General features: G+C 43.6%; 1 protein-coding gene across 2 annotated transcripts in view; it reads left to right on the top strand.

Moving 5' to 3' along the window:
* nrp1a (neuropilin 1a) overlaps nucleotides 1-22,987 on the top strand; it is a 66,103-nt gene that overhangs the window by 36,761 nt on the left and 6,355 nt on the right. For both annotated transcript variants that reach the window (XM_065948732.1, XM_020630971.3), the window contains exons 8-11: nucleotides 11,850-12,005; nucleotides 15,043-15,187; nucleotides 18,869-19,200; nucleotides 21,272-21,416. In XM_065948732.1, coding sequence (XP_065804804.1) covers nucleotides 11,850-12,005; nucleotides 15,043-15,187; nucleotides 18,869-19,200; nucleotides 21,272-21,416 — 778 coding nt within the window. The remainder of the gene's footprint in view (nucleotides 1-11,849; nucleotides 12,006-15,042; nucleotides 15,188-18,868; nucleotides 19,201-21,271; nucleotides 21,417-22,987) is intronic.

The following is a 22,987-nucleotide window of genomic DNA, read 5'->3' as shown; positions in this document are numbered from 1 at the left end:
GGAACTTTATGTGAAAAGATTAAGGATTTAGTTCTTCCATTCCCAGATGGGGATAATTCACATATCCCAAGTCCACTCACAAACCCTCCAGTGCCGGTAACGCAGTAGCTCTGGATGCTTTTGGAGAATGTTTGATTTATTAACCGAAAGCCTCAAGGTCTTGTAAATGCCCAGACTGTTTTTCTTTTTCTGCTGTTTTTCTACAGTCTTCGCTTCAGTGCTGAAAAGTTTGGCCCCCACATATTCCTCAGGGGACGAATAATAGAACTGACCCATAGCCAAATATTTGCTCAGTGAGAGCCATACGTGAGCTTTTCCTTTATTATTGCAATGAAAATATTGTCCTCAGGGACACTGCTGCTCCTCTAGACTAATTTAATTAGTGTTTCAGAATGAATGTGTGTGCAGGTTTGTGTGCATTCTCCCATGATGGTATGTGTTGATCTGTATGTTATTGACTTTGCGGGTAAGAGGCAGGGTCTAACAGGGTTTACATTATCCTGCATGTATCTGAGTAGATCTGAGTAGATAGTACGAGCATTTGTCTCACTTAACGGGAAATCAATGAATACAGTCAGATGTCAAGTTTTTTTTAGCAGTCAGGAGAAGCTAGGTCTGATTAATATTTATGGGTTGAGTATATGCCATCAGTGTGTCTTCGTCAAGCAAAAGGATCCCTTTGCTTCATGTTCCCCATATCCAACTCAAATGGTGATTGCCAGTCTCAGTTTCTAAAGGTTATTTGTGTTTTCTGTGTTGCATAAAGGTAACTGTAGTTCAACATGCATTAAATGGTGAATGGACTTGAGCTCGTATAGCCCTAATCTTCTGACTACTCAAAGCACTTTTATAGACGTTCACAGCCATTCACGCACTGATGGCAGAGGTTGCTTTGTAAAGTGTCCATCAGTATTAACCAATCACATTCATACAAATTCACACACCATCGACTTAGCAGCGGGAGCAACTTGGGGTTAAGTGTCTTGCTCACATCGGACATGTAGCTGCAGGAGCCGGGGATTAAACCCCCCCGACCTTCCAGTTTAGAGATGACCCACTCTACCACTGGTCCACAAACATGCCTTCATCTCCAACATGACATTCTCAGATTAAGCAGTTTTAATTATACAAAGAAGCTGAATAAAGTTCAACACAGCAGCCAACGTGCATTGCGGTGGGGTAGTTCCCGATCATTGCAGGCAAAACTGCACACAATTAAAATGCAAAAAAGAAAAAGGGTAGATCATTACAAACCCGACTAAGGCTCTGCATAGATTTAACACACCAGTATAATAACCCTTTATGTGTGTGCCTTTTGTCAGCGGAAATTACAAGTGATCACAATGATTTGTTTCCACTGGAGACCGTCCCTGCCACAGTATTGATCATATTGAAGATTTGATTTAGCAGTATAATCTGACTGGTTGTGCTCTAATGGGCCTGCTGTTTTCCCAGTACTAATCAGATCAAAGCATTGAATGGCGCTCTTCTGATTTCTAATTTCAAACGCAGTGGAAGAGCTAAGTCTGTGGTTGCCACATAATTTATGTTTTCTAAGGAGTGTGATGCACTTGTGCCGAGCACTCTGAGCACGAGGCCCAATTATCACAAGTGGTATTAAAGAGGCAAATTCTTCATTTCTCTTTCATTAAGCCTGTCCGTGGTGCTGCAACAAGCTCGGGCCCCCTTGCGGCACGTACAAATCATCTCTGAGCGCCGTCAGATGCATAGTAATCAATTCATTATTTATTTCATTATCATACTCCAACTGCAGTTAGAGGCAGACACTTTTATTATTCATGACAGGCGACCTTTTGATTCCTGGGCATTTCTTCCTTTGCTCTGCTTTCCTTCTCTCTTTTTTTTTCTGCAAAACATAATCCAGATTTGTTCATCCATTTCACTTCTGCCTCATTGTGATGCATGCAGAGGAAGGAGGGCAAGATGCTAGACTGTGTGTTCTTTCTCTTGGTAATTAGATTGGTGTGCTGTGGTTCAGCATTGAGTGCTGGGTTAGCCATGCCATTAATCAGCCCTTTGGAGTATACAGAGATGGACAGATGTCCTCGGAGGGGGTCTGTGGCTTGAGGAGGGAATGAAGAAGGAGTTCTTCTTCAAAAGAAAAAAGGCCTTCATTTCATTTTCCACTTGTTCCTTTCAAATCTCTTCCCCCGGTCTTTCCCTCACTCCTCTTGAAATCCAGGTCCACAGATCTGCATCAAGGTAGAGGGAGATTTCTACATATTATCTGCCTGTGTGAGACATGGCTTCTTTGAAGGATAAGAGGATGAACAGCAGGGGTCTCTGTGGAAGGTTGCAGCAAAAATTAAATTAGGGTACCCCGCTGACTACCAAGCTTATAGCCTGATCCTTACTTTATGAGCTCAGCCTTGTTCCGATAAGCATTAAGGTCAGAAAATATGTGCATTAAGCATGTCAGAATCTATATTCTAATTTTAATAACTTAGGTTACAATTTTGATATTTGAAATCGCATCCCTGCTTACTTGTGAATGTCAGAAGATAGACTTCAAAAACAACGTTGTTTTCTGTATGAATTTCACTTTTGTAGACTCAAAAGTCACTGCTAGAATTGGAGGGGACAGTGAAACATTAGAAACAAGTCCCTGAAAGTACACCTCGGGATAAGTTGACAAGTAAAACTACACATTGCAGACAATTCCACATGAAGGAACCAGGAAAAATTGCAAAAGCAAAAAATGGAACCAATCTATATCGTAAAACCAGAAATCAAATCCATCAGGGATTTGTAAAAGCATGACACCTGTTATCTGCACGACACATTCATCTTTTAGGGAAAGGTTGATCATTTTGCCTCGCCTCGCGGCCCGAGAGTAACACTCCTTTTGGGACTATGAAAGGGGAAATTGTTTGGAGGCTGACAGAGTGGAATAGCTTTTTTCATATCGGTTTGAAAAAGGATCTGAAGGCCACTATGAGAGTCACCACAACATCTGAGAGATGCAAAAGAAGAAGCCAGACTGGATCTTTTCTGGAGCAGCTACCATTGATCACACATAAACACAACATGAATAATTTACACTGTCTTGGAGGAAACCCAACTATCAATACCTGAAAGCCTCTTTATTGAGTATCTCATAATGGAAATATACTCTACACGTTATCCTATACACTCTTTTTTTTATCCTTGTGGGCCTGAGTGGATTTTGCTCTTCATATCTATAATTTAGCTGCAATAGCTCCTGCCATTATCCTTGGTCTTCTTGCCAGGAAGCATTATCCCTGATTACTTCAGGTGTATTTATGTATTCATCAGCCTCTACATGGGTCTGATAACTTAAATAGTTTAATCACAAGAGGAGATAGTGTGAATCTTTACTCTATAGTCACGAGAGAAGGGCTTTAATCATGCTTGTCTGATAGCTAGGAGCACTAAACATGATAATCATGTCAGTATTTATTTGCACAGGATGCTTTGATCCCCAGTTTTTGATGCCAATCTTTAGATAAAGTCAACTATTTACAGAGAAGGTTGTCATGAAAGTTGAAACCTAGTCAATCCAAAGCAAAAAGCGCTGTGAAACATGGACCACTAAGCAAAGATAACAGGTTGAGTTCCACCAACCGAACCACCACTAATTGCACACTTCCTCGATGAAAACACTGTTCCTGGCCACCGTATGGTGTTTATCTTTTTCTGCAGCCCGAGTGCAGAGACTAACACTTATGCTAAACAAGCGCACTCTTCTGTATCCTGTTTTCCTTTTCATCCAAATGTGCTCGCAATTAGCCGAGGTCAGTGGGATGTAGAAATGTCCCCCCTTCATCGCTATTGTCCCTCTCCTCACTTCTGTCCCTGTTCCAGGGCTTACCGCCGTGCAGAGTGATGAGTAATTAAAATATGGACCGGTAATTAACAGCAGCTTCTCAGTTGATGAAGTCTAGAGAAAAGCAAAAAAAAAAAGCAGCGGAGGCTGGCGTGCAGCCACCAGTGAGATCATCATCATGTCATAGGAATGGAAACAATGGATGCTGTCTGCGGCTCGCTGCTCCCAGCACTCGCTCTCAATTGGAAAATCAATGAGAGGATAGAGACCCACACTCGAGTGGAGTTGCCCAAAAGTGGGACTAGAAATCGAAACGTGAAGTATGGCATGATGTAATTTAATGAAACAGTGTTGCATAAAAACCCAGAGACAAAAACTCTGCTCAGCCGTAATCAGTGTCATTTTTAGCGTCCAAGCTACAGACAGGGAAAAAGCCTCAGAGCGTTTTAGTCACCAGACATTCATCCCCGGATGTGTATCCTGCGAGTGGATCATCAAGCAGCCCCCAGACATGACACGCCTTCAGATCATCCTCCTTTTCCTCTTGATAACTGTTCCTTAGTTTCATAATCATTGCTCACAAGCTAACAGACGGCTAGTCATGTATTGCAAGCTTGGGAATGACCCTGGAGTTAATGTCTTGGCTGATTCAGAGGGAAGGAAACCTTAAAAAAGAGCAGCCTTTCATCATGCAACAACACAAATCTGGGCCAGAGCACATTCACTCACAACCCTGACAAGACAACTTTTTATTCTGTTCGCGCTGTAATTCAAGCAACACATTCCTCTTTAGTCGGGAGAGCAGATGATGTCCACATGGGGAGACATGCATAATTTAATGCCACCAAAAAGGTGACGGAGGGGCTAAAAATAAACTGTAATTCTGTCAGGTGAATATTGTGATAAATGGAAGGTCGTGCATGGAGCTCAGAGGTCCTGCAGCATTTTTAGTAATATAATTTTCATGAAAGGAGAATTAATTACACTTTTAGGTAATGGAGCTATTCCAACAAAGCTTCCGTTTCCAAAGGACTGCAGGTGAAATTGGTGGACGGATAACTGAAGGCTGGTTTAGAAATTAATCTCTATAAACAGATATCGGAAAATGAATGCAGGATCTGTATTTAAGAAGAGTTTGGGACTGGAAGCAATCTTATTTGAGTTAATTTTGTTGGATAGCGTATATCAGATTGGACAGGTTATGGTCGCGTGCAGGGGAAAAAAACATCCTTGTGGAGAGAAAATAGGAAGTCTTGAAACGCATTAACATGAAACAATTATTCATCTTTTAAAGAGATGTCGTATCAGGGCTGATAAAGAATCTGGTTTCCATTGTCTTCTTTCAACTCAAAGTCCATTCTCGTGTGTCTCATATGTTGCTAGTTAGACTTTAAACAATGACTAGCACAAGGAAAAGGAAGTGTTGGCCAGATATCGCTTCGTCATTGTTGGTATGTCTGCCGTCTACAGCTGAAGCCTGGAGTCATTGGTCATCGTCTCAAGGGGCTAAATAATTGTCAAACATGAGCAGTGTTCCAAGATTAAGAAATGCTGTATTTGGGTCTGGAAACAGATCTCTTTAGCTGCATAGAAACAAAGCTATGTGCATGTCAGCTTTTTCTCAGTACAAAGAACGTTTCATTAACATTTTGAACTTCCAAACATATTGGACTAGAAGCTTTGCATCTGTTCGATGGACCAGAGTAACTCTTCACACTATACCATCCATTGAGATCCATAAAGCATTTCCTCAGGTTGTTTCCTGGACGGGGGTCTCTGTCTCTGTTTACCATCTGCTCTTTGACTTTTGAACACAGAGGAGCGCTCCCTTCGTTCTCACCCTCGGCATTTCTCTTGTTGTTGTTTTTTTTTTTGGGGTGAGGGAAAACGAATAAACCCATTCCCCAGAGGCTTCAGTTATTCACTCAGCGGCCCGCACACACACACACACACACACACACACACACACACACACACACACACACACACACAGATGGGAAGCTCCCCCCTCCCTTTGCCAGGGAAGAAGAAGAAGAATGGATTTAAAAGAAAGTATTCTGTAAAGTTCTCCCAGAGTACAGATTGCTGCATACAACTTCTTGGCAACTCAATTATAATCCAATCAAGCAGCGAGAGATAAAGCTTTTGAGCCTTTGCTGTGTTCTCCTCCTCCTCCTCCTCTTCCTCCTCCTCCAGCCTTATAAACCACATGTCTCCTCCCTGCACCCACACAGCCATTGCAAGCCTCAAATACATATCATGTGGCCCCGCTGCACATCTGAGTCACACAGAGCTAAGACAATACACTGAGTATCGGATAGACCCAGTGATCACGCCCACAGCTGCCACTGCTGTTGAGGGATAATTGGAAAATTATCTCTTCAAACTTGTACAAACACGCATAAATACATAAATACACGGTCTGCCTGTCATTTATTCCCACAGTTACACACACACACGCCTCATTCAAATGCCTGATGTGGATTTCAGTATGTTGATCTAATTGCATGCACACCGAGCTTTAACTGGCTGATGTTACAAGCCCGAGCACGACTAATTCTTTTTCTGCCTCTCTGGTTTCATTAGTCTGTGAAACGACTGGAGCCGTGTACACTGACTGTTGTGAGGAAAGGGGGGCTTTGAGTCATCAGTTTGCTGCACAACAGGAAGGTAGCAAACACCCAAAACAGTCAAACATGCTTTGGATGATGTCGGAGCAGGAAAAAAAAACTCATGGGAAGCAAGGGCAAAGGCATGTCGGCAGGGTTATTGGGAATCGGGGACAGGAACAATAAAGGAGTACTTCACAAGCAGCCAGATCGAGTCCTGTAGCCTCCAGCTTTACAAATGTAAACTTTTTAAAAATATATGAAAGAAAATAACGAACAAGTAACGAACAATGTTCACCTTACACTGTCAACCTTCAGATGGCACTTTCCACCCTAAAAGATCATAATTGGAATATGGGTAGTTTAAGGCAATTTAAGCATTTAATAAACACAGATATGTATTTGCTAAAAACCAGTGTCAACAAATAAAAAATGCCCAGACAGAACAATTGAAGCAACAGGTTGGATATACACAGTGAACCTTATGAAGCAATAACTGAACACAGAGTTACAACATGGCTTCTAAGTCTTAAAAAGTTCTTAACTAGACATTAATGAAGGAGATCAGTCTAGTGCGGAGCTACTGAGATGTTTGATCCTGGAGCGACCTGGCTGACAAGCTTCGGTGTTAAAAGACGACCAGCAGCCTGACTACATTACGATGAAATAGTTCATTTGTTAAAGCCTCTGCGCTGACATCCAAATGGATATAGCTCATTAGATTGAGATCCATCCAAAAACACAACTTACAATGACGATGTAACACTGCGATAAAGCGGTCAAAAAAATATTTTGCCCTTTTGGGATCACAGATCTGACCTACACAGTGACTTCCTCTAATGTATACCTTTATTGTCTTTGCACATTTCACAACGATAGTTTCATTGCATATGTTACAAATAACATTCCCTGCATCCCTACAAACACAGGAAAAAAGTATGTATTGGGGGGGGGGGGGGGGGGGGGGCAGAGAGGTCAACTAAGGCTGACCAGGTCGCCGAAAACAAACCAATAAAGTCGGTGGTGCAAGGACACGCTAACACTCTGCCCACACAGCCTGCTGTCACTTTATGGAACGATTCACAGAAGTCAGAGTGATTTCTTACCCAGCCTGGCATGTTTATGTCCCAGAGCGTGTGTGTGTGTGTGTGTGTGTGTTCCTCCTGATATGAGTTAGTGTCCACCAGCATGCCAAGACTGACAGTGTCGTTCCTCCATATGTGGGCTTCAGTCCAAACACGCACTCTCATCGCAGAAACAACAGAAACAGACACAGTCTTAATTCTGTTAGATCAGCAGTCTCATAATGCAGCACATCCCCATAGATAGCAGACTGTGAGTCATAATTCACACCTTTCAGCACAGCGATTACATCACCCATTAGGCATGATTCAGGCTTTCACGGCTCGATGACGAATAGTTTATCATCTGTGAGTGATTTATTTACCCAAGATCCTCTTTGCTGTGTTTGTAAATGACAAATGTTGGTTTATGTATATAAGTCAGTTAGTGCTGTCTGGGGCTCTGGGTTGAAAAAGAGTCCCACTTGTGATCATTATCTGGACCTGTTTGTTTTCACTGCGGTGTCTGTGGTGTGGGACGGACTTTTGCTTTGCGTCCAGAGCGTCCTGGCAGCCCGTCTTCTCTCTCTGACCCGTGTAACCTCGGTCTGTTAACGCAGCCTCTGCCTCGTTCTTCTGCCTCCAACAAGCAGCCATTAATAAATCAAGCTTTGCTCATTAGGCCCTGTTATCAACCAGTGTCTGTGAAATTAATCTAGTCTGCTCACTTCTTCACTGGAGACCCCCGCGCCTCTGTCCTTCACATCTTCCAAGGCATCACCTTCAACGTCTCTTTTCCCCCTGCTAAACCTTCACTCTTCCCTTCATCTTCTCCTCTTTCTATTCCTCCTGCTTCTTCCATCATTCTGCAGATCCAATCACAGCCTAGTCTGATGCCACTTTTGGACTGAGGTTGCATATATTCTGTATCATTAAAACTTGAGTTTTTTTTGTGCCAAAACCTTTCAGAAATTCCAATGATTCTCTTTGCCACGCCATCTCTTTGGTTTTGTGTGACTTTAAAACTAGCAGACCACAAACTAATGAAAGTATGTCAGACTTTCAGCCCTTTAAACCGGGTACTGTACCACACCCAATGGCAGAGAACCCCTCTAGAAATTGCTACCCTTTAAATAAAAACATTAATTTACAAAAAAGCACTTTCCAGTTGGCCTGCTTGTTGATGGAAGTCGTACATCAGTCCGTCTCTCTTCAAACTGCCCATGTTTCACCACTTTCAGGTTCTGAAATTGTGAGTCTGAGCACCCATGAGTGTTCCCAATTAGCACCAGCACTCATTTCATTCCCAGAGGCTCCTCTTCTTCTCCATTACACCTAATGAGATCCTTTCAGAGAAAACATCCCAGGGCCAAGTCTCCCTATTAGACCTTTTTTTAGCCTTTTCAGTAAGCTACAATGCCATTGGTGCAGACTGGAAAGGAGTCAGCCTGGCCCATTTGAACACAGATGTTAAAGACCTGACTGGGTTAATATGCACATGCACAGGCCTCACTGCCATGCAACCGTGCTTTCTCTTTCATACGTTTACTCGGCGGAGAACCGTCTGAAGCTGCAGGGATTTGATTTTGTCTCTATTTGTAGACCCACAAGAAATCTGGGTCTTACTGTATAAGCCTCTTGAGCCTGTAGACAGGAACAAAAGTATTCTGTCTCAGTATTTGACTGTCTTTTTTGTTAGTCTCCATCCATCCAAATCCTTTGAGTAGCCCAGAGAGGGAGCGAGAGAGAATAGTATGGTGGAACCTCATTTATTGCTCCCATCTGTTTATGTCTTTTTTACTTCTGGAAGAGAATTTGAGGAGCAGGAATGGCCGGCGTTTTTTGTGGCATTCAGATGTTCCTTTCCTGCTCTTTGCTACGAGCCATTAAGCGTGGTGCGGTGCTGTATATAAGGTTGGCAAAGGAAGCTAGCTGGCACTGGCTGTATGGTTTTGACAAGCTGGATGTGCTCTATGGAGATTTCTGGAGGCAGATCACGCTGGCTTTGATTTTCTAAAATATGTGCATGCTTCTGCGTCTGTCTGCTCAGCCACGCATAAAGGATTTCACTGTTGTCGCTCTTTCTCACACACCCTCGCACACGCACATACCCATGATCTTCTCTGCGTCGATTCAGTAATCTACTCAAGACTCTGGTCGCCATCCATCAGAGCCGGAGCCCATCCCACGTCGACATCAAAGGCTTTGTGTCTCATCACGATCTGAAAACGCGTTCCACCAACGCCCCGGCTTCCTGCATCGCTCCTGTGTCTAAGTGGCGTCTGCACGCAACACCATTACTCCTTATTAACGTCAGCTCAGCCTGTCAGAGACGGTGTTAACGCTTGTTGAAATTAAGCACGCTACTTCATACTCAGAGGAGTTTGCATTCATTTAAAAGCCTTCAGATTCACACTTCGCCCACTCTTTTCCTCTGTTCTGGATGGAGGTATGGTAACATGAGTTGGGGAGCCTCAGCAGAGGTCAAGGAGAGACAATTTGTCATCACCAGTGGCTGAAACATTCAGAAGAAGCAACAGCTGAGCTCACCTGCAGGCTCTCAGTCTGACCTTTAGTGTGACAGTGAAGTCAGGCAAGAGAATGCAACATTAACCAAGATCCGGAGATCTTAGTCGATAGAGATCATTAGTTTAAGACATTTCACATTTTGTTGTTGGACATGTGTGGAGTTAGTTTCAAAACCATCAGATATTGGTTTAAGTTGAAGGCCTAGTAAAGCGTTATGAGTTACATTGTTAAGACATCACTAAATAACAAATAAATTCAGCACTAAATATACAGATGTCACATTTGCAGAGAGCTGTATGTTAACGCAAATGCTAACACCAAAAGCTTTGGTCATTTTTGAACTTTTCAGAACAACTAAGACTGAGATAAAACATGAATTTTAACTTAAAATGCCATCTTTTCACCAACTTCTGTCCTCCAAATTTAAGTTTGGAGACATGTATTTATCCTCAGGCTTTATCAGTTAGCTTTAGCCAGGCTTTTAGTAGCTAACATGCTAATGATATCCCTTCTGAAAAGTGTGTCTGAGATATTGTGGTCATGATGAGTTAAACAGGAGCTTTATTCTCAAAGTAGTGTCAACACAATACACTTGAACCTTACCTTGTTTGGACAATCTGCTCACTCCTTACAACCAATGAAAAACATTTTTTTTTTCTGTCCTTTGGACATGTATCTACCTTGCAGTTTTCTAAGACACACACTCACTCACTCACACACACACACACACGCACACACACACACACACACACCGAGGAGAAATTCACTTCAGATGAAATGAAACAGATGCAAAGATGGGGGATGATGTGCAGTTCCTGGATGGAGTTTAAGTTATGTAAGTTACAGATCAGTTAAAACTTGGTATAATGGGGGCGCCGGTGGTGTGGTGGTTGGTGTGCGCGCCCCATGTATGGAGGCTATAGTCCTCCAAGCGGGCGGCCCAGGTTCAAATCCGACCTGTGGCTCCTATCCTGTGGGTCTTTCCCCACTCTCTCTCTGTCCACTGTCCTATCTCTCGAATAAAGGCACAAAAAGCCTGTTTGAAGTCTATTCTTAACGCAGAGACAGAAACCAGGGTGACGTCTCAAAGACAGCGTTACAGTGTGTTGTGTCTTTTCCTGGCAGTGATGGTCATGGTTGTGAACGTTGCGACAGACACATCACTCCTTAACCATGTCTGAGACAAACCAGTTTCCCCTCTGTGCAGGATCAGCTCTTAAAGCAGCAAACACTCTTGATCACGTATACACACGACCACAGAACAGACCCCCCGCTCCGTGCCTCTCTGACCCCACAGTCTCCTTGTGAGATTATAACAGCCCTGCAGTAATGTGCTCTGCTGTTCACTTCATAAAGCCCTGCGTGTTTTAAAAGGTAGAATATTTGATTTTCAATCGGTATCTCTCTTTCCTCCTGGCCAGTTTTGATAATGTGATTGCAGAGCTCGCTCTATTCAATATTCACTTTGAGCCAATAAGCTCTTGTCTCCCCGTCTCAGGAAATTAAGTTGTCATCCTGTGTCTTTTTCATTAATGTGAATATCGTTTCATTGCTGTTTATTAAATTCCAGGTAGCAGCACGATGAGACCAAAGCCAGAGGTGAATCTAATAGTTGGTTTATATTTTTAACTCTTCATCTTGTCAGTGCATTATTAATACAGGCCATCCAACGAGAGCCTTTTCACAAAACCCGTTAATTGAACAGGCACTTTATTCCAGTGAGGTTAATTAGGATTCTCCTAAACACTCTCTGAAAGGGGAAAAAAATCGTTTCATTTTTAGAGCTACTTCTGTTTTTTTTCTCACTTGTCTCCTCTCTCTCTGTTTTTTTTTTTTTCACAGGTTGACCTCGGGTTCCTGCGGTTCATCTCAGCCATCGGTACCCAGGGCGCCATTTCCCAGGAGACCAGAAAGGTTTACTTTGTCAAGTCCTACAAAGTGGACGTCAGCTCAAACGGAGAGGACTGGATCACTTTGAAAGAAGGCTCCAAACAAAAGGTAGGAGATTTTCGCATTGCAAGCATTGGACTAATGATGACATCACCTCTGCAACTTCATTTGCACGGCAGCTTTGTATTGGCGAGAGTCTGGCAATATGATCGTATTCACAACCGATGATCAAATTGTAATACATAGTGAAGTGAGAGCAGTCATTTAGCAAACACATTTCTCCATGTGCAAAAAAATCTCAGTAAATTAGTACATTTTTTTATGCCAACATCTAACACCGTATGACTGTTGTTGTGCAACCGTTGTTGACCTAAACGAGAAAAATAATATTTTTTTGCTTGTTCAATATCAAATAAAAAATCCATACATATTGTGTAAAATTGTTATGTTACCAAAGAATATAATTTTGCTTTGATTTGAGTTATTATTATTTTTTACCGCTACTTTGCCATAGAAAAAAATTAAAAATTAAAAAATAAATTCTCTGTTAACTCCCTATACACCTTAACCACCTTTATATCTACATCCCACTATCAGAGAAGACTGGACAATAGAAAGTAGTTTATTTTGTGTCATCATGTCCAGAGACGACGTCGTCAAAGCCCCCACACGCACGTACCACACTTGAAATAGATTCCATCACAGTAAAGCCGACATCTGACTTGAATTGTGGTCTCTTCTAAAGTTGCCTTTGAGCTCAACAAAAGGGGGGAATGCCCAACTATGAGCACTCAAGTCTCCTTCTCCCAACATATAATTACACACTTTCGTCGGCATGGCAGTGATCCCACCGTCTTTGTCAGTGCGTGATATTTCCAGCACGGGCTGCGGCCCTTGTCGCCATAGGGAGGATTATTTAAGGAATGTATCTCCTGTTTTATGTCAGGCACCCTTCAAGTTGTCATAAAAGAAGCAGGCGATGACAAAAGACTTGACAAACAGGAGTTAAAGGGGATATTGATAGAAAGAAACGGGAGAGGCTGTCATGTTTGAGCAGCTGGTGGAGGAGAAAGGAAAGGAGGGATGGCATGCTTGACCGGAGCGTGACAGGCTGAGACCATCGATCGCTGATCAGCATGTCAAACAGAGCAGCTTTTTGTCCATCTGGAGGCGAACACACCCTCTGCATGTGTGTGTGTTCAAAGGGGGTCAGAGAGGCATGAGCGTCTGACAGATCTCATGTAAATAACACTACGCTTCTTTTTTTCTTGGTGTTTGAGGAGTAACAAAAAAAGTTCTGAACAGCAGCAAACCATCCAAACAAGCGTGTTTGTGCCTCAGCGTACACACGCCGCCCCGGTCTGATTATTTTATGGTCCCTCCAAAGTACACAGTCCTCTCTGTAGAGTGGGAGCATAAAGGTGCCGTGGTGATCCTGGCCTGTGTTTTTCCGCCACTCTAAAGTGCTTTTGTGCAGAGGGGCACCATTTGCTGCATGCTGAGCTTGCAGTTTGGCGTCGACGTTCAGCTCTTGGAAAAAAGGCACTTTACAGTCAGCGAGTGGAGAGTAGTCTTGGCGTGACATTTTTTAGAGAGTGGATGACTTTGTTGCAATAGTTGATGCAGTTGACAGGTATAGCTCAGGGAATGGGTCGCAGAGGTACGAATGCATCAGCCCTGTTGTGTGTTTCAGCTTTTCTCTCTATCTATCTCCTCACCGCTGGTCTCCTCTCTGCCCTATAGCTACTCAGTTAGGGAGGTCAGTAGGTCGTATGGTCACCGGTGTGATTCAATTACCCAGAATGAACTGCGATGGACTGTTGGGAGTTGTTTCCCTGGGTGGCCGTCCTCCTCGTATGGTGCTAGTAAACTGTCAACGGACCCCCGGGGGGGGGAACAGAGACATCTCTGACCTTTAAACAACACAGTGCAGTAAAACCTGTCCACCAAATCTGGAACCAGAGGACAGAAAGAAGGGCATCTTGAGCCAATCTGGTCTTGTCAGTGTTACACATACCGCCTCGGGTTTCACAGTCACAGTTCACAGCCTGTTTGTGCTGCTTCACGTGGAGAGAGAGGAAGTGTCAGGATGACGGGGGAATCTGCTCAATTAGTCTCAGATATTGAAGTTACACAGCACAGGACAGAGCTTTAAGATTGCAAATATTATATAATGATAATGTTGATGACTTTTTGAGGCCCTTTAATTATAAATCGTATACAGGTTAAAAAAAACTGTGCACCTAATGCATCACATCAAAAAAAGACAGAATAAATAAAAACAAGTCAATAAAAACTGACTTTTCTTTCTTAGGAAAATAAAACTCACTAAATAAATATAAGTTAGCTGCTTTGAATCATACCATGTCACTTGAACTTGTTAAAAATCCCTTACATACACTCCTATTTTTATTGATTTTGTCCTTTTTTTTATTAAATTGTACTAGCTTGTCTTGTGTTACTGCAACAGCTGAAACTCTCCTCTGGGGAAACAATAAAGGATGATTTCTTCTTGTCTTGTCTTGTAACTTTGACTACATAGAACTTGTATAATAAAAACAAAAAGATAATAGATTGCATGCATTGTATTGTGTGGTGGCTATAGTTTCTTTTTAAAAGCACTACAAGAGTTGGCTTCCCTGATTGGTTCTGTCTTTATGGGAAAAAGGCCCTTGCAATAAACCAGCAGCAGATAAATATTTAGAAAGGGAGTTAGGAAAGTAGCAAGGTCCTTAGCCAGTTAGGAGCTGTGTTGATAAGAAAGAGGGCCCCAGTTTGAACTCTTAATGTCATGTGACGCCGGTGCAGAGCAGCTAAGACTGGACTGATCTGCTCTCTCCTCGTGGTTCTGAACGTTATGACAAAGCAGAACAGACAAAAAGGTTATGCACTGAGATGCAAAGTGCAATCATTACTCAAGCTTAGTTTTTTGGGGGGGGGATTTTTTTACAAGTCATGTTTCATTGTTGGAAAAAAAAAAACCCTCTCGTTTTATTTTTTTATTTCCAGAATCTCATTTAACGTGATTATTTTTTCCTGCCTCGGCTCTCTCTATCTTTATTCAATGCAGTCAAGGTCTCCGAGCGCGTTCCACTCTGCATTTCAACTCCACGTGTTCAATAATTTACTTCTCTCTCTACTTCAGGTTTTCCAAGGCAACACCAACCCAACAGACGTTGTCAAGACGAAGCTGCCCAAACCCACACTGACACGTTTCGTCCGACTCCGTCCCGTTACCTGGGAAACAGGCATCGCACTGCGCTTTGAGGTGTATGGATGTAAGATATCAGGTTGGTACTGCTGCTGCATACATACATACACACACACACACACACACAGCTCTGCTTTATTTTTGTCAGCAGCTCGACAGTCGACATAAATACTAAACCGCTTAAAACGCTGTAATCAGAAGAGACCACTCATGCACATATCCCAGCGTTGATTCTGCTCTCTTCTCATTGCATCACATGTCAGTATGTTGCACCAGGGCCCTGGTTGCACAAACCACTTCCTCCTGCAAGGTGTGGGATGAAGCACTATTTCTGTAAAAATCTCCCTCTAAGGCTAAAGCAAGCTGCTGCATTATAAAGGGGAGGGGGGGGATTACCTATTTATGTTACCCCATGTTTAGATGTTCTTCATATAATATAGATGCAGCTAACAGCCGGCAGCTGGTGTGGATCTATATGGTCCCATCCCTCCCGCTGATTGGGTCTCAGCCCCCTCTTTAGCCACAGTCTGTCTTCAGAAAACAGAGATTTGGTTTTGGCAAAGCTCCTCTCATCTTTGCCTTTTTGTCAATCTTATTTTAATGAGAGGTTAGTGTGTGTGTGTGCTTGCGTGTGTGGCTTGCTTTCATATGGCTTAGCACATCTGTCTGCATCTCTATGGGTTTATGAGCATGTGTATTGAATGTTAATTAAAGCTTGTTTGTACTTGGATAAGAGAAAAGGACGAGAAAAAAAACCCCTCTATCGAGTCAGTGTTGTTCAGATTTAATCCTTATTGGCCTAAAGTTAGCATCAGGGTGAAGTTGTAGCGAGCCAAATGTGCTTCTGAGTGCCAGTGCTATGTGTGTTTGGAGGTTGTTTTTTTTCTGTTCTGCATCACAAGTGCGTGGCCGTGCATGTAATAGCAAGGCACAAGGCACTGTGGGCACAGCAGGGGTGCAGCTGTGGGCGTGTGTTACGGGCGCACGACCAGACCGCTGCACAGAGCGTAAACACATCATGGAAGATGGAAGTCACCACTGGGCCTCCGTAAGGACGTCATCACCCCTGGGTGCTCTGAAGCCAGCTCTACTGCAAAGTCGCAGGTCGAAGAGAGAGAGAGAGAGAGAGAGAGAGAGAGAGAGGTTCAGGAGGGCAGCATAAACTCAGTGACTCATTCTGTACTAAGTTTTGAATCCCTGATACCAAAACTTTTCTGGAAAAAAAAAAACTTGTGTTAAAAGAAATGTGGAGAGTTTTTTGGCGCAGCGCAACTTTTCTAGTAATGTGCTTCCATGGTAGCATCTTAAATATGTCACAAAAGATGTAATTTTTGAAAAGTAGGGTTCCTATATTTCCAAACCCCTAAATGGAGAGGCTTCAAATTGCAGTTGATGCTCTTAAGCATGCAACATCTGATGATTTCTTCAGAGGGTAGGACAATTATTTTAGCATTTAGCCCACATCATTAGCTCACATTTGAACCAAGAATCCCATGAATAGAGCATTTATGTTGCTGGGTACTCTACCAAAGAAGGTGTTAGCCCTTTGATGCTCTTGCAAAAGACTCTGTAAGGCTAAGACAGCTTACTTTTTGCAATATGTATAAAACAACAATTTTCATTTGTATTATCTTTGTGTGAGAAAATAGCTGGAGAGTGTGAAAAGCCAAGTTATTTAGGTGTTTAACACGTATATATGTCTGGAGTTGGGACGAGTAGCTTGAAATTGGGACTATCCTTGAAAACCAGCACATCTGGTCACCATAATATGGAGATTTATAAAAATATTCAAACGTACTTTTTTTAAGCCCCCACGTTCCACTTAAGAAGTCCAGACCATAGATCAGAGATGTGATTAGAGGAGTGGATCAGCAGAATGTTACAAGATGTTAATCATCCTGGTCGCGTGGCTCTTCTGATTCAAACAGCCCCTCATTAATAAACAGTTCCACCGCCCTGTTGTTTGTAAATACACCACAGTGTATAAATATCCCTGATGAACCACTGATGCTCCACCCAAACCCTAACCGTGACCACCGTAGCCACGTATCTCCATCTACACACAAGCAAGTCCACAAACACCCACACATGTTTGCTCCTCTGGGTGTGTCATTGCATGCATGCCATCTCCGGAGCTTCTGTGATCACAGCTGATGTCGATTTAGAGCTCCAGATGAACCGGGGAGTTCACCCAAGTGTCTACACTCAGATCAGAGACACACACACACATACACTTTCAATCACACTCCATATACCTTTTTTTCTCATATCTTTCCCACTTCAAAGGCCTTCGGTTTTCAGTGCCTCGACTTTGCCTCGACCAGAGGCTCGTTCGTGTGATCGCGCTCAAACAGAGCTCGCCAGAAAACTCAAGAAAGATCGTTTGAAAACCCTGAAACAGTCTGAAGGCTTTCACGCTGCCAGGGAATATTCCTTTTAGTCCATTTTTTTTAACTGCAGTCAAGGACCAAAGTTTTTTGCTGCATTAGAAAAGTAGAATATCTGAGTAGAAGTCGTTGCTCAGTTTTCCCAGATCCTGCCATGCTATTGAGTCTACCCTTGCAGAGGTACAGTTCACACTGTCCTGTAGAGACACAGAGGATGTTACAATGCCTGGATTTATCCCTCCGAGGGAGCCAGTAAATATGTTGTTGCTTACCGCGGGTCAGTGAATCAGTGTCTTGGGATTAATCGATTGAGAAAGGTTCAGAACAGACAGGGAGATTTAAAGGTACTTAGAGGGAGTCAGAGTCACACTTGTGGGGAGTCATGACATGGAGAAATTTTTGTGAGCACAGGAGTAATCTTTGCGGGTTCAAAAGAAGTGTGTGATTGGATAGCTTACTGTCCAAATTCAATGCAAGACCCTGACCCTGTAAATACTAGTCAGCTTTAGTTCTGTAAACTGGACAGCACACAAGGAGGTGGGTTAAAAACGGGTCCCTTGCTCATTACCAAAGAAGACCAGGTTGTGGTGTTGCATCCAGAAAACCCATCATGTTGAAACATCCAAATGGTTCTAAGCACTAGCAACAGGTTCTTATCCTGTTAAGCTCTAGATAGGCAGGGAGGCATCAAGAAAAAGCAGGATGAAAAAAAAGGCCTTCTTTGAAAACGTATCCAAAGATGCTAAAACCCGTAGAGAGTTATGGAAGGATAAGATCAGAGGAGTAGAACAAAAGCAGGAGAAGAAAGTTTCAAAATGCGGACAGGAAACAACAAGGTGTTAAAAGACCCAGTCCCACAGATGTTGACAGCTGTGGAGCAGAAGGTAGATGAGTGCAGCAGCAGATAAAACACAAAGAGAATCTGTTTTTTGTGTGTCAGTATATTTCAGTCTACAGAGGGAGGAGGGGGTGGATAAGGGAGATGAAAAGAAAGAGCGCTCCCAGAATGCAGGACGTGGAAGCACCGACCGAGAGGACGGTTTTAATTGGCTGCCTGGAGACAACCGCTTCAGGCAGAGGAATTAGTATGCATGAGATCTGCAGACAGAAAGAGAATAGAGGCAGAGATCACAGAAACATCACAAAGAGTTTGGGGAATTGTCCTCCTCACTTTGGCTTTCAGTATTCCTGTCGCCCCTGTATGAACCTGAATCTCCACAAACCAGGCTTGTGGCATGATAAATGATGTTGTACTCCAATCCCTTAGATATAGATCAAATCGTTTGTTGCCTATCTATCCATCATCTCTGCAGTTTTTTAATCAGTTTGAATCAAAAAGCTAAGTGCCGTTTGCTTTCCCTTTTGTCTTTCAGAGTACCCCTGCTCGGGCATGCTGGGCATGGTATCAGGTTTAATCACCGACAGCCAGATCACTGCTTCCTCACACACAGACCGGAGTTGGGTACCAGAGAACGCCCGTCTGCTGACCAGCAGGACGGGGTGGACCCTGCTGCCCCAACCCCAGCCCTTCACCAACGAGTGGCTGCAGGTGGACCTAGGTGATGAGAAACTGGTGAAGGGACTGATCATCCAGGGAGGGAAGCACCGGGAGAACAAAGTCTTTATGAAGAAGTTTCGGCTCGGCTACAGCAACAATGGATCCGACTGGAGGATGGTTTATGACACCAATGGGAACAAGCCAAAGGTGAGGACTTTGGGTCCAATTCAGTTTACCCTCATTGACTTAACCACTTGAACCAAATCCTTTAGTCTTGCAGGCTGTGGTGCAGTGCAGGATTCTACGTTTTCTTTCAGGGATCGAGCAGTTGTTGTCAACTAGCCCTTTAAACGTTCCCCTAAAAACAAAGAGTGACCAGATGCAAACTGAGGCCGCTGACGATTGAACATTCATGGTAGTCATGTCTGACTCATAGGGACGAGCATTACATATGTCTGTTTCCCTGCTCCTTTAGAAATAAACATACAATCAACAAAAAAATGCCAGATAGAAACCTGTCTATTTGCACATAAACATACAAGATCTTTAAATCTGCGAAATGTCATTACTATAGACTTCAAAAGTCCAATGAGTGGTGTACCTTTTTCTGTTTACTTTTGGACAATTTATCTTTATTTGATAAGAAAGCTTGCGAGAGATAGAAAATGTGGGGGGAGAATGGGGGATGACATGCATACAATACTATCAGGTCATTGAGTTGAACCTGCGACCAATGCAAAGTAGAATGGGCACCTACTGACTGAGATCATCCAGCTCCCCTTGTAGCCTCATCCTCATTCTCAAGTCTTACTTCCCAGTCGATGCACTACAAAAGTCATGGTAGGGCCATTGGGAGGGATTTGGGATTTGGCCTTCAGATGTAGATCCGATGCTATGAAACCCCTTAAACAATGCTTGTTTCAGTCAGTAGATCACAAATCAGAGTTATGTTTTCAGATCTGTGAACCAAACAGAGACAATAAACTCCTGCTCCTTCTTTATGTTCATGTAAAGCTCTGTCGAGGAACTGGGTCATTTATTAGTTCAATCCCTCACATAAAGTGAAAGAAAGGTTTTACCTTCGGCAAGCATGGAAAATAATGTGAACACATATCTCTAAAAATGGTTCTCTAATCCATTTGAACATTGATTCAGATTACGATGCATTTAGTTAATTTTCACCAGAGCGTTGCACCTAGCGGTAGTGAGTCATTAAGCAGTCGTTCCAAGTCAATTTCAGCAGTGCTTTGAATCACATTAGGATAAGCATCTCGAGACTCTCGGAGTACTTTTCCCACATCCCCCCCCACCCACTACTTTGTATTCTGCACGACACACCGCTCAACCCTTTCAACGGATAGCGGAAACCTCTCCAGTGAAGAAGGAGGGGTTGAAGGGAGTAAAGGGGGGAAAGCAGGTGAGGAAAGATGATGACGGGAGAGGAAAGTAGGAAGAGAAGTGACCCAAGATTTATCTACTGGTGTCATTGCACGCTAAGAAGACCAACACTTGGCTCAATGCATTCACCCACTTACACACAAAGAATGTATATATATATATATATATATATATATATGAGCACATACACTACCACACACACCTCCAGGAAGAGCTGCAGCAGCCCCGTCCCCAATTACAAGCATCCCTGACAGGGCATAAATCTGATCCAGATGGGCTGATGCTTGATTTATGAAGGGAGTACAGAGGATCCATATCCCCCCCTGTCCTAGTTAGCCGCCTCTCTCCCCTCGCCTGAGAGGTTTCCAGCCTCTAAGTTGCACCAGGCTCCTTCACATGATAACACCCGTTAATCCACTCCCATCAATCCTCTCTCTCCTTCTTTTGTTTTTCTTCTCTTGCACCCCACAATCCTCCTCCGTTCCCTCATTTCTCCCCTCACTCGAGGAGGATCTAAAGCAGAGTTGAAGGAGCCGCAAGTCGTCTTTGACAGTGGTGCGTGTCACGCTGTTTTCGCCACCGGCCACATTCCTAACTCGCCTTAGCTGTGCTTTAGATGTCAGCGAGATGAGAGAGTTCTGGTCATCCTCTGTTCTATCCCATCATTTTTTTTCCACCTACCCAGCACATCCCTCCACCCGTCTTCTGGTCTTCAGATGGCAGGAAGAAGTCTGCCTCGGGGTATCTAACTTTAGAGAGCCTAATCTGTTAAATGTCCCAAAGTGACATTATCAGCCATGTTGTACTTTTTTTTTTACTTACCTTTTCTTTTTCTTTCTCTGTGTCCCTCCTTCCACCTTCTGCCTGCTCCCCTGCACAGATCTTTGAGGGGAATAGCAACTACGACACTCCTGAACTGAGGACGGTGGAGCCCCTGCTGACACGTTTCATCAGAATATACCCAGAGAGGGCAACACCTGCTGGCATGGGCCTTCGACTTGAGCTGCTTGGCTGCGAAATTGAAGGTACCTCAGTCAGAACTTCTATTAAAATACACAAATGCGTTGTCTTTTTATTCTGGTTAAATGATCACTTTAGTCCTCTAGCAGTATGCACAAAGAAGGCAAGTAGTGATGGCATTTCTACCTGTGGTGCTGATTTCTTCACCAGTGGTAATGATGTTGGTTCCACTGGTGGTAAAGTTATTCTGCAGATTGAAACCTTTTTTTTTTTTTTCCCCTGCGCTGATGATGACATGTCCAGCTGTGCAGGGCTTTGAACTGCTGCAATAAAAATGTCTCAGTGTTGACGCTACTTTCCGAACACCATTAGTGTTTTTATATCTCTGTCCAAATGTTCCAACAATGATGATTTGGTTCATTCATTCACAGACTCTTCTAACATGTGTTCACATAAGAACAACGCTCACACTCAGGTCAACCATCAATCATCCGAGCTGATGACACGTCTGTATGTAGCGTGCTCAGTTGGGGTTATTAAAAGATGTTGCGTGTGTTGATCTCACAGCTGTCCAGCTTCTGCTCTTTATCCCTACAAGGGACAGTTGTCTTGTCTCCCGGCTACATCAAAGCTGCCCCCATAGATAGCCACTTGTAGAGGGGATCAAATGAAAGCCCACCTGGCCCAGTGGGATCATCGCAGCGTCGCCCCAATCGCACTTCTCCCTACCTCTCTGCTTGTCTTTCTTCTTTCAAAGGGCTCCACACACCTCGCTTTCTGTAAAATTACCCCTATTTTTTTCCAGCTCCCTCTTGAAGCTGATGTCAAACAGAACCAGCTCAGCAATATAAGAATGTGTTAGCGTTAGCCCTAAGTGGATTTACATATTGGATTTCAGGGAGGCCCGTTCGGTTGTAAGCCTCATAGTCTCCCAGCGGGAGCTTTAGTCAGATGATAATGCTTGTTTTCAGTGTTAATGCCAAACTCACACAGACATAAACACACAGAGCAACCGCAATCACCCTGCCAAACATGTGGTTACAGGCATGTATACACACTCACACACGCACATACACAGGTGCTTGTACTAGTGTGTACAAGCATGTGTGTGTGTGTGTAGCAGGCCATAGCAGGAGGGCTAAATCCTCATTTCTGTGAGAGGCTCCCCTGACGCAGTGCTGACCCCATCCCTGACCTTCCCCACCCTGAATCTGACAGGGGCTGATCTGACTCATATTTCATCGTGCAGAGAGAGAGAGCGAGAGCACACTGGCTCAAACACACATACTGTACACATACATCTTTCAGGCAGTTTGCCCCCTATCTGTCTATGTCTGTCTCTCTCTCTGTGCTTCTCTCCTCCTTCCTCTCCCCTTCCTGCACACTGGGGAAGCCCGCTCATTACTCAGTCATTGTAAACACATACAAATGCACACACACCGCAGCACGGCTGTGCAGCAGTGGAGCGTGGAGTGGATCTAAGGCCAAACCCACATCCAAGTACATTGGGGCCATAATGATAGGGCGCTTTGGCAGCCAGGGGCCCTGCCTGTAGCCGATCCCAATCCCTGCTTCTCCATCTTTGACTTTCAGCCGCACTTAAGAGCCGTACTTTAGCTTCAACTGTATTTATAGA

The sequence above is a fragment of the Labrus bergylta genome, chromosome 20 (genome assembly GCF_963930695.1).
Source record: "Labrus bergylta chromosome 20, fLabBer1.1, whole genome shotgun sequence".
In the NCBI taxonomy this organism is placed as follows: Eukaryota; Metazoa; Chordata; class Actinopteri; order Labriformes; family Labridae; genus Labrus; species Labrus bergylta.
Note: the sequence above shows the minus strand (reverse complement) of the source record. Positions and strands in the feature narration are given on the sequence as shown.